The 12,878-nt window shown below is 32.3% G+C and overlaps 2 protein-coding genes across 2 annotated transcripts; both read right to left on the bottom strand.

The window, feature by feature from the left end:
- Positions 1–6,781: 6,781 nt before the first annotated feature.
- Positions 6,782–7,477, bottom strand: LOC140972381 (uncharacterized). Its single transcript, XM_073434825.1, has 3 exons — positions 7,343–7,477; positions 7,194–7,262; positions 6,782–7,030 (listed from the first exon to the last, which is right to left on the bottom strand). Exons 1-3 carry the CDS (start codon positions 7,397–7,399, stop codon positions 6,956–6,958), a joined length of 201 nt encoding a protein of 66 aa, XP_073290926.1. The 5' UTR covers positions 7,400–7,477; the 3' UTR covers positions 6,782–6,955.
- Positions 7,478–8,557: 1,080 nt separating this feature from the next.
- LOC140974409 (S-adenosylmethionine decarboxylase proenzyme-like) lies at positions 8,558–10,938 on the bottom strand. Its single transcript, XM_073437845.1, has 4 exons — positions 10,733–10,938; positions 10,565–10,632; positions 10,090–10,246; positions 8,558–9,986 (listed from the first exon to the last, which is right to left on the bottom strand). Exon 4 carries the CDS (start codon positions 9,825–9,827, stop codon positions 8,745–8,747), a length of 1,083 nt encoding a protein of 360 aa, XP_073293946.1. The 5' UTR covers positions 9,828–9,986; positions 10,090–10,246; positions 10,565–10,632; positions 10,733–10,938; the 3' UTR covers positions 8,558–8,744.
- Between the last annotated feature and the right edge of the window lie 1,940 nt (positions 10,939–12,878).

Below are 12,878 nucleotides of genomic sequence, written 5' to 3'. Positions count from 1 at the left end.
CGTACTAGTTTTACTGTCAAACAAAATTATACCCCAAACCTTACAAATGATATCTTTCAATGTTAGGCCAATGAGTCTGAGGAGGTTTGTGTCTATCTGCTGGTATGGTCTCATATGCCTTAAAAGATCAGTCTTACTATTTTCCTTCCGTCGGCTTGTCTTCTGCGGAGATAATATTACCCGTTAAAGCTGGTGTCACTCTTTTACGGTCCACCTAGCCAACTAGATCAGCCAACTAGATCAAGTGAAATAACGTACAGCTTGATGTACGAGAACTTCTTAAAAGTTCACTCATCTCAGTACTACTCTCACTCATACACGTTTAACCTAANTTTAAAATTCTTATAAAGCTTACATATTTATCATATGTTTTATTGTGTTATTATTGTTTTTTCCTGACATGGTGGGACAGTTTTGGAAAATAAAAAAAGCAATGACATGGATTAAAAACAGTAGCCTCCCCCCCCCCCCCCTCCCTCCCCCTCCCTTTGTGATATGCAACGGAGGAGATGTCTGGGTTCATTCCCTGTTAATAGCCAAAAACCCTCAATCCAATGTAATTTTAAAAAGAAAAAAAAATGCTATTTGTAGCGATGGGTAAATTTTAATTTTCTGAAAAGTATAAATATTAAAAAAATTCTCATTTATTTGAATGAGAAAAATTATTTATTTTCGTGACGTACTCTAATCGTCCAAATTCCAAAAGGAGACTCCAAGTCAATTTGCTATCAACTTCCATGATGACCCCAAAAATGGAAGAAAGGACTTGGTGGGGGTGTGTGTGTGTGTGTGTGTGTGTGTGTATATATATATATATTGGTGGGGAATTTTAAAATAAAATAATCAATAAAATGTTTGTGTTTTCCACTGGAGAAATTGAAGCTTCCTTTAGACTAATTTGCCACAATTTATTGGAACACAATGCACTTTTTACTTACTCACTTGTCTCTTTTCATTAAACCAACCTTTACTGATAAAAATTTCAAATCCTTATCCAATACTCTCAAATTTAATATTTTGCTGTTATTTTGAGGTTTTAACAAAATTACATGATCGAGACGCCACAAATTTTATCTATCTAACCATTGACAATTAGGGAGGATATCAAAAAATTTGATTTTTCCACCTATCTCATTGACAATTATTGATTTCTTAGAGATCGATAGAGATATCTCCTTGAATATAAACATTATTGAGAAGGCACAAAATATAAGAATGAATTTAATTAACGCGTCATGTTTTACAATTGACACAAAAACAAATATTACGCGTTTGATTACAAATAGAAAGTCGACATGGCAATACTGTATGTGGAGTTTGTTAATTAGGAAGCAATAACAATTGTCCTTGATAGAAGAGCATTCGATATTTTATTCTAACGTATAAAAATTTAAGTGGTATAATCATCATATATTATAATTTTTTATAAATTAAAAATTGTTTGATCAGATAAGTAATTAATTAAGAAGTAAAATATAAATTTTTTGAAAATAAAGATTTAAAATATCTTTCCATGATTTTCATAGTCTCTCCGTCCTTGATGTACATCATGTATTTCCTTTTTCATTAATATATATAGTCGATTGTATGTATTTATTAGTTCTCGTGTTAAATAATTTCGTTTTATACTAAAAATATTATTTTTTATTTTAAATAGAATGGCTCCAAGTGACCTACTCTCTCGTAAAATATATATATAAAAAAAGTCATATCATCTTACAATTTTGGAGGTTAGAGGTAAAAATCTTTGAGGTTAGGGTAAAAACCTCCGGGTGTAACGTCGCAATTTTAAGCCGATGCAAATTGCTCGCTGGTTATTTACAATTCTCCGCTGGCCAAAATTAACACAAAAATCAATAAATTAACCTAACCAAACTTAATTATTGAGAAGGGAATAAAATAAATAATTAAATACATTATATTATGGAGCTAATATTTCAAAATGAAGAAACGAAAAATGACTCAAACTTGGCTGCGAGGAGCAGCGGAGACAGGTTTGGCGAGGTGCGTAGGATTAGTTTCTCCCGCCATGATCACCACCATTCTGGGCTCCATTTCAGGCCGTAAAGCGTGTACCGGGCTTCGCGGTTTATCGTCTTGAGATCGATCAGCGGGTGGCGATTTTTTGTATGAGCAGGCTAAGATTATCAACGCTGTGGCGATAAGCCCAAGCATGAGAGCCAGGGAGCCGAAAAGGTAAGGTATCGGCGAGTTCCACCGCCGCAAATCGCCACCTGCTGCGGTGGCCGTGGCGGTGGGTTGTGCTGGTGTTGGTATCATTTCTTGATATTTTGTTATTGCCGTGGAAGATGGATTGTGTTATGGGACGAGGATAATTAACGTGTGTATATTTATATGGGCAAAGGTAATACGCTATACTGTTACTAATTATAATTATTTTATATATNACTATATATGTTATCATTTACAAAAATTTTATAATAATTTTTAGTTAAGCTTGAATAAATCACTTGCACTCATCAGTTATCATATATAAAATGGGTTTTTAATTTAAGAGGTTTTCAGAAAATGCACCATTAGATATAAATTTATCTTATGCATTTTTTTATACACAAATCATATAATTTTAGATATTATCTATAATTAATGTAATGTAAATTGTGGGAGTGACCCACGAACTTTGGTAAAAGTTGGGATTCTTTCTTTTGCTTTCTTTTTTTCCATGCAATTTTCTAGAGGATTGATTTCTTTGCAAGTCACTTCATTATCTGAGTTTCCTTATTTACCCTCCGAAATTTCATTATCATGGAAAGTTTAAATTGTTTCATCTAAAGTTGTCCATGGTTTGGCAACATATGTAAGCCCAAGATTATATAATTTGCGAGTTATTTATTTTCAATCAATTTAGAGCAATATATAATTATTGTATTTGATTATTTCGAGGGCATTTTGGTAGTTTCCTTGAATGAGAGTGAGTGTGAAGTTTGTCTTAATAAAACTAATCCAATTTCCTAAAAATGGGCTTTATTTACTCATCCCCATCGGGCCCACTAAGCGTGTTCGTTCGGGTCAAGTCTTCCCCAACCAAGTCTTCCATTGATTGAATTCTACCCAAACAAGTAAAAAATAAGTGGACTATTCCAGCTAACTCTTTCGTAATTTGAACCCCACTTTATTTAATTATTTGGATATATTGTATTTATCCTCAAATGTGAAATATCGAGAAAATATGAACTATTTGTGTAAAATTAAAAGTCTTTTAAAAAATCAAACATTACGATATTTAAAAACACGAATTTTTTTAAAAAATTCAATATATATATTTTGGGTTTTCTACTGGATTTTATATGTTATTTGCGCAACATTTATTTTCTTGTTTTAATTATATATAACTAATAATAATGATAATAATATCAAATATTTTGAAAGAGATTCGACATCACTACAAGAATTACAGTAAAAATGTTTGTCCAAGTCCATATATACAAGTCCCAGAAATTTTATTCAATCGATGTGTGGGACAACTAACAGAAACATACAAGACTTTTGTAGGATTTGTACATAAGACCTTGATCCCAAATTTCATATACTCAATCAACTCGGTTATATGTTAGGAGCAACATAATATGATTTTAAATCATAAGCGTGTATGTCCTATTTATACTTTTTTTCTTCAGGTTGTCACATCTGTGATTTGAAAACATAAGTTTTTAACACGATATCGAAGTAGAATTCACGTGTTTCAAAATATTTTTGTCCTGTTTTAATATATATTTAAGTAGATTAGTGTTTAATGCTAATTGGATTTTATTATTCTATCCAACTAACCTGCATGGAGAATTAAGGAAATGATTACCAAATTAGCTTTCTTGGCTTAACTGCTCTAATGTTAAACCATTAAACAAGTAATATTGAGTCATTTCATATTAATTATAATATTTTAAAATATAATATTTCTAGTAGAACACATGGTTAATTATGTGACCTTAAAATTTATTTTCCGGATTTGAAATATCACCCAAAAAAAATCATGGCAGACGTTTTTTTTTCCTGCTATTTTTTTTATGAGAATATTATAATTTATTTTTTAGAGTTTTTTTTTGGAGTTACGTGCCGTTAGTGTCATTAATTATAATTTTTAGAAAACTGAAATTGTACACGTTCATGGTTTTGTAATGATTATATAATTAATAATATAATAGAAGAAATAAGAAGCTAAAAACTTTATTAAATGAAGCTCAGAAAGGTGAGGTTTTTATTTTTTATTTTTATTTATTTATATCATTTTACTCTACTTTTCTTCCTAGAACTGTTGGATTATATATTGGGTTGTGTGTGTTAATGAGATTTTCATGCGTGTGAATGAAAATTGGGGAACTTTGAGTTTGTCCAACGTAGAAAACTAAAGTGATATAGAAGAACTTATATTATTTTACATTTTATGGAAGTGTAAGAATGATTGATCAAAACGATTTCTCTCGCGCACGCCAGTGCATGTGCAAATCAAGGCCTTGATTCGAACTGAAAAAGGCTAGACTTGTGTGCAAGCGTACGAACGCGATCTGAGTGCGTCGAATCTAGAGGATGGATCAAAGGCAAAAATCGCCAGTCTATGCCACTTTTTACAAAAAAAATTTCCGGAAAAACCTTCCATATGCCCCGTGAGATCTCTCATTGTCTCACATGCTAGGCTGTTGGTGCTTCGACTAGACGAATACAATATTAATAACATAATGAAAACGTAATTTTTTTTCTTTCTAATTAGACGCATACGGTATTGAGACTTTTTCACAGACGTAATAAAAAAATTTGATAAATTGACAATGTGATGTAAACCTGAGTTGGAGGATTATAATGAATACGATGTCAAAATTGAAGTGGGTGTAAAATGTTATTATCAATATTACTTAGTTAAATTAAAATAATTAATAGTGTGAACGTTAGTGGGAACGGGAAGATTTTAAAGTAAGGCATCAAGATTTTGTTAATGGCCATCATCCCACTAATCTAATTATTTAATTTAATTGATTAAACATATTATTCTTATTCTATTATGAAGTCAAAATTTTGGAATAATGGAGCATCGATAAACATTTTCAAATATTCTTTTAAATTTGGTTTGGTGAGTTAATATTTTCATTGCAAAATGTTAAATAATGGGGATTTTTATGCAAATTTTTTATTTGGTGACATCGAAATATAAGCTAGGAAAATTTTTGATAATGTATTTTTTTGAAATTTGTATTTTTTGTTATGTATGTTTGTCTTTTAATGATTTTTTATATCATTTTGTCAGATTTATTCTTGATAATTCATTTTTTCTATGTGACATTGATGCGACACCGATGTAGTGATGATATAACGTTTACGCATGTAGTGTCACGTTAATACTCTATATGAAAAATGATTAAAATTGCAAAAAAGAGTTGGAAAATATATTACTCAGACTAAAATTTAATATGATAGAAAACCAAAATAATAAAAAAATAATGAACTAAAATTATAATTTACCCCTTTTTTAGCTTGGAGAAACTTCCATGTTGAGACTAAAGATTCTTAGATACATATTTTAACCAATTTAATCAATCATTTCACTTTTAAAAATAATTTATTTTATATTCTCTAGGATTAAATTGGGATTGATATATCAGTTCGCAATAGTGATCAGTATAAAAATGGGTAGATATGCCTATTGCTTTAATGCGCTTTATTCATTAAATCAAATGACATTTTAAAAACGGGTTAATTTTATATTGTATCCTCATTGCTTTTATCTGCATTACTCATTTANTAAAATCAATTGATGTTTATATTATTTATACAATATTATTAAGCACAGAGATCATTATATTAACTATTTTAATTTTTAAAGCATATTATTTTCACTTAAAATATCACTTCTCCATAGTATCATTATTTTTCATGTTTTGTAGAAAACAAAACATAACAAACTTAAAAACTCAAATATGAATTTTAAAGCGAAAAAATTAGCCATTAATCGCTATATTTTTTTATAAAATATATATTTTATGCTAATTTTTTTAAAATTATATATGGCTCCCTAGTATTTTATAGAAGTTGTACCTTAAAAAAGTATAAATAAGTCTGGTTTTTTAAATGTTTTTTTATTATTAAAAAACAAAAATGGTTTTGACGTTTGGATAAATGTTGAGAAATATTTTTATTTTTATTTTTAATTAAAAGTAGAAACAGAAGCCAAAAAACAAAAAATTCTATTTTTTTAAAAATATTTTTGTAAATATATTTTGTAACCAAACGATCATAAAAACATTTTTTTAAAAAAATTGTTTTTAGTCCGTTGTAATCATGTTTTAAGAGCCAAAGGTGCTTCTTCTAGAATTTAGAATTATATTAAATATATATATGAAAGTACAAATCTGTTGCTACTACAAAATTGCAACAATTTTCAGGTGGCTTTTCATGGATCTCACCGGCCAATTTTGGAAGTTTTATGCTTCTATCTATTAGCTTTATTTATATTTTAATTTTTTTTTTGTTTTTAAAATTTAAAAAGTTAAGTACAGACTACGAGAATTATTAAAAGCCACATTGGCCTAATATACTAATATTCCTCGATCATCTTGGTTTGATCCAAATCCAATAGGGACGCTTTTATTTCATTGGGATTATTCTAGCCAGTGGTTACATATATTTGTTTCATTCCATAATTTTGTAACTTCTAATCAATCCCTCTCAGTGATTAATTAGTTTAAGTTCTATTATTCCGGATACAAATCGAAACCTCGTCCCAAACCAACAAAGTTTTCATCATAAAATGAAAAAAAATTAATTGAAGAACTCGAGGGAAAACTAATATTTATTTGATCGCATCAAGAAATTCACGGCATGTGAAAAATAAATAGAAACCATCAAAATGCGACTCAAGATTGCAAAAACAAAACTCCAACTTTAAATCCTAATCAAACATAAAAAAACCATCAATTCAAAGACTTGAAATCCGAAAGTGCAGCCGTCACTTATTCATGCCAGTGGCATTCTTCACAGAATCAGCTGCACCTTGCGCCTTAGCTTTAATCTGCTGTCCAGTCTAAACATCCACAAAAATTGTCACTATATCAGGACCCATATTAGCATATATACTTGAAAAGCTACAAATGAAATATGAAATTCCTTTGTATGTCTCCGTGTCTAAATGTCATGAATAGTTTCTGGTGCCCCTTAACGCATGGGGCGAGTGGAAAGATTAATACCTCCTGCATCGATTCCTTGGCAGATTGTGCAGCGTTACTAGCCTTGTCCATCATCTGGTTACCTTTTTCCTGCAATGAGACACAAACTTTTAATGTGAATTGGATTTCGGAATGCCGATTTTACTTAAAAGGAGAGTAAAGGGTAACACCTGCGCCTGTCCCTTGGCCTGGCCGGCTTGGTAACTCATGTTCTGTGAATTATCCATTTTCTTGTTTGAACAATGTGGTTGTAGGAGCTGGTATTTATAGCAACTTCAGCTTGCTCGATGTTCGCCAAGCTTCACTTGAATATAATTAATGTAGGGATTTTGTAACTAATTCTACGATCTATTCAAAAGCAATATACTAGGAAATATTGTTGTTGAAAATATCTTCTCATGCACGCGTACGTGTCTGGTTCAACAAAACTATTTGATCAGTCCGTCCATATTATCATTATGTATACGGATTTGGGATTTTTTTTTTAATCCCATCATTAAGCTTTGTCTATTTGAGTAATTGGACACTTATTTAGGATAGGTTGAAATAAACCCCGAAATTAATCCTGCTATTTGTGTTTAATTCCTTGCATATATATATTTTTTCTCAAGGTAAGTAATTGATGTACGATCCGGTCATTCCCATTATTCTTAATATACGAGTTGAACTTCAAAAGTTCCGACTTAGATGCAAATATAAAAGACAATGATTCTTGATATTTATAACATAACCAAATAATACGTCCAAAATGATCTATATATCATTTAAATACTAATTGGCTTTGCGTTTTGGCGACAAAATTATTAACTAAATTAACATAATTGAGATGTTCAAGAACGATATTGATTTATAAATGAGAATTTTTCTTGAAGAACTTTATGGGTTAGTCTATGTTACATTGGGAGTGTTTCTCTCTCTATTCCAATATCATGTGAGTAGTTCATATTTTTATGGAAGTTGACATATNAACTTGGGCCGAGTAAGTCGTGTCTATTAATGGATATTAAAGTTTAAAATTCCAAATATGGACGTGCTCTTCGTGATGAATTTTTTCAGTTTTCTTGCAAACTTCGTTGAGTTTCATATTCTCCAAACACGTGTCGAGATCAGAGCGATGGATGAGTAATATCTTTGAATATAATTTTCTAATATATAAAATCGTAGGTGCGACTGCAGTCACCATCCGCGTTCTGCTTTTGCTCCCACTGGCTATGGGCTGGAATCCTATTCTAAATCTTACGCTATCAAAGCACCGTAAAAAGACAATGACAAGTGCCGATTTCTCATGCATACAAATTCCTCATTGGAAATCTTTTATGGCGCCAAATGGAATGTTCAAATATTTAAAAAGCATTAATTATTGGAGTGAAACTTGAAACACAACATTTCAAAACCAGATTAACATGTTTTATATATTTATTACTCCAACGTACAAACTCAAAATCCAATACAGAAAATGCTCGACAATCAAGAAACATATAGTAAACTGTTTGTCGACCGTTATTGAAACAACAGAAACGGTGAGTCAAGAAACCAATGCAAAACCATGCATAGCTAATATAAAACACGACATTATTTCTTCTCAACTTCCTCATCCTCATTCTCGCTCCAACATGATTGCAGAATCGACCTGGGTGATCCACAGCCCCTCGAGCTAGTGAAGCTGCTGTACATTATGGATCCTCCATTGCCAAGTGCTTTGCAGTTTCGTTCTCCACAACAATATCCCTTCATGCATAGAGTAAACTCAGAATCAAGGTCCTCTCCAGCAACAGAAGAATGCAAAGCCACAGAAAACTTTGCAGGCTGGAAGCAAGCCAACACCCTCTCCAGTAGTAGAGACAGATCTTGTAGATTAAAGTAGTAGCCAACTGCTTCAAAACTCGCGTAACTGAAGCCATCTTCTGGCGTGACGTGAATTGTAGAGATTGCACCGCATTCTATAGCATTCATCGAGTAACCACAGGGATCAAATTCGAAATCACATATCTCAGAATGCCGAAGGATTTTTCTGATTCCAGACACTTCAGTCATAACAGACGCAGAGCTTGATTGGTTCTTGAAAAACACAGAAGCCTTCTTTTGGTCCAAATTCGTCATGCACATCTCTAGAGTGTAAACAGGGCTCAAACCTCTAGTCCCATTGGCACAAGCAGAATAAACGTGCCATTTCTCATGGTCATCAGAATCACCCATCACATAGGCCTTGCTACTCAGACCAAGTTTGCTAAAATGGTAATCGAGAACAGCAACTTCATCAGAAAAGCTACGGTACGGAAATGGCTGGGAGCCAGGAAAAATGAAACTTCCACGACTGTATCTTACGGAACTCACAGAAAGACCAAGCATACCAGACAGCTTAAGGATAGGTGGGATAGAAAGCAGCAGTTTGGTAGTCCCACAGGTTTTCAGTATAATTTTGTAAGGGTACACAAAGAGGCTTGATTCTGATAGAACATAGGAGTCTACTTCATCATTCTTTAGTGAAGACACAATGGTGCATTGAGCTGGATCCAAAATTTCATTTAGTTGGAATTTGGACAGAGTCCGAAGGCCACGGCCTCCAGGATCAGCAAATATACCAGGCTCAGAAAAATAAATCTCGAGCCTCTTCTCATAACCTTCGAATCCCATTGGGGAGATTGGTACAGTCATTTGGACTAGAGAGAAAAAGAGTGGTGCTTTCAAGCAGGAATAACAAGAATGAGGAACGAAGAAGAGACAGGAGAGAGCAGATTGTTAAGACACTATTCTTTTGTTAAAAAGTTGGTGGATAGGAAAACTTGGCTCGTCTCAGGATGGCTTCCGAGCGCACTGCAACAAAGAAAGCCAACTAATTAATGTTTGAACAGTGATTTAAGCATATCAGAATCCATTAAATGAAACAAAATCAGATTGTTCAGAAGGTGAAACTCACGTTGGAGTATGCGGCAGATCTGAATTTCTTGATTCCACCGTTCGGGCGTACGTCTTCAATGCTGTAACCGAGGGGAGCTTCGTAGAATAATGATTTACTATTAATAGACTTCTTCTTACCACCCTTTAACTCCATTAAAACATTCAGTCCTTCCTGGCTGGACAATAAAACGAGATTCAGAACCACGTAAAGCAACACAAAACTCAAGCACCAACCACGACCCAAAAAAGAATTAATACCACAGAATTCTAGCAACGCCGACAAGAAGACAGGATATGGAAGATTAAACATTGGGAACGAAATCAAGAAAACAAAATATTATGTAAACCAACAGATGGATTCCACTGCATGATCTATGAAGTATGAATATGACATTGATTCTATAAAAACTAAAACTTCGTATTATCGACAGATTTATCATCATTTATCGAGGAATAAGAAAAGAACAAGAAGGAAACGAGAATCAACAACTAACCAGAAATGATGTATCCAACGATGGCCGAAGATCACCTATTTTCTTCCCGTAATCTTCAAATATCAAATCTGGGAATTAAAACCAAATCAAAAAACATCTCATTAACACATCATGTACCGCGCAAACAAATAAAAAAAATCCTAGAACAAATTATCAAAAAACACTTACGAAATCGAAACCAACAAATCTGAATTATAAAAAGAAACACCAGAAATCGAGAACTACTGGCCGTAAAAAATAACTACTAAAAATTAAAAATCGGAGAGGATTTTGTGTTCGCAAAACTTGGAGGAGCGAATCAATGGGGGTTGCTAGTTGTTACGCCAGAGGTCTACTTAAATAGGGGAAACGAAAGAAGCGCGTGGAGCATACTCATCTGTGGACGGGATGTCATGTAATTACATTATTACCTTCCACTTAATTTGGCGATTATTTTGTGATTTACTAATTTACCCTTGTTTTGAGTGCGGATTAAGAAAACATAGATTATTACAGATTCGTTGCCTAGTGTGTTATTCTTTTGATCTTCCGGAAAATTTCCTTCTCCTTTTTTTATTGGTGATAATCAAAGTCAAAGAATGTTTTTCGTGGGAGACACTAAATCGTATTATTATGATTTGATGTTCGTTTTACATAAAATGAAAATGCTCAAATTTTGATAAAAGTACCTACAATATAATAATCCAAAACCACAGTTTGATTGTTCTCTTGATTGGTCATCTTTTAAATAATCTTACCACTTTGTATGCAAAATATAAACATGTAAATTGAACTCTAATATCATTTTAAATCGACATTTGTCATTTAAAATTTTTAACTTATACTTAGGGATGACAATGAAACAGAATGAAGATTTTGCGTGGAGGGCAGGGATGCATTTCCGTTCCATGTCCCTGAATCCAAAACTTGTCTTTAATTCTGTCTCGATCTTTGTCTTTTTTAATCGGAGATACCACATCCTCGTCCCCGCGGGAATTACGTCGACATCTCATCTTCATCCATGATTCTACCTACTAGGAGAAACGAGAGTTTAATTAAATCTCCATCCTTGTCCCTTTCGAATCTAGGCTACGTTGATTCGAGGTCCAACTCTATTTGAACCTAAGCAATCTGACCAAAACTCGGAAGGAAAATAGATGACTGGTTGGATCATGGACGTGGTTTGAGGGTTTAGAATTTGGTTTTTCCATCTTATTTGTTAATTGGTAAGAAACATTATTTATTTATTTTTATTATCAATTAGCAAATTCGGGGATAAGATAGTATCCTCGTACCAACCCGATTTGATGCAAAGATTCGAAAAAATCCCTAAACACGAACTCATAACCGAAAACATATCCCCAAACCCGTCTTGTTTTGAATTTTCGCCACGAGCCTCGAATCGAGGAGGAAAATTGTCATTCCTATTTATGATAATTGTACAAGTATAAGCATAACTTTTAAAAGGTAGAAAATCACCAACAACAAGTTCTATTCGTTCTTCAAATTGAGCAATTACTATTCCTCCATTTTTATTACTCAAAAGTTTTATTTTCTTAAAGGAACTTCTTTAAACTCAACCACCGAATATATTTTTTCAGGAACACTTTTCTTTTAAACCCATTCCAGTAAATTTACTGGAGTACTGTTAATTGTATTCTTTTTTGCGGTCTTTCTTATATAAAATTTCATTGTGTTATTCAGACTTTTATATAACAATAAATATATCTGATAATTGAAATTTCATGGATGTACTCTTACAAATTAAATAAATCCGTTTCCATTCTCTAACTTGTCAAAGTTGTGTTTTGGTCTTAACTTTGTTTTGGTTGTTTTTTAGTCTTATTTTATCAAAGTGTTGATGCGACACTGAACACGACATCAATTTCATGTACTACATCAATAGTCAAGCTAAATATTATTAAAAACTAAATTATATATGGGTCTATTACATTTTGGTATATATATAATTTATAGACCCAATTTGATTTGGAGACAATTCTCACATTCAATTCCGTCCACATCACCATCCAACTGGTCCGAACTTTCTCCATCGTCCTCGAAATCAAAATTTTTAATTAAAATAAAATAATAACAGTAGCAAAAAAATAATAAATAAATAAAAATAGGACTGAAGGTTGACACTAAAAAGATATCCATGGTCGACCATACAAATATCCTTTACAAACGAACGGATTAGATCATCCTAATTGGAAGATGGATATTATAATAAAGTGTTTTAGAACTCTCTGTACCACTACTACTAAGCAATACAAGAGAATAATATATATATATATCTGTACCACTACTACTAAGCAATACAAGAGAATAATAT

This window comes from Primulina huaijiensis, chromosome 3 (assembly GCF_012295235.1).
Source record: "Primulina huaijiensis isolate GDHJ02 chromosome 3, ASM1229523v2, whole genome shotgun sequence".
NCBI lineage: Eukaryota > Viridiplantae > Streptophyta > Magnoliopsida > Lamiales > Gesneriaceae > Primulina > Primulina huaijiensis.
This window is presented reverse-complemented; position numbering and strand designations above follow the sequence as displayed.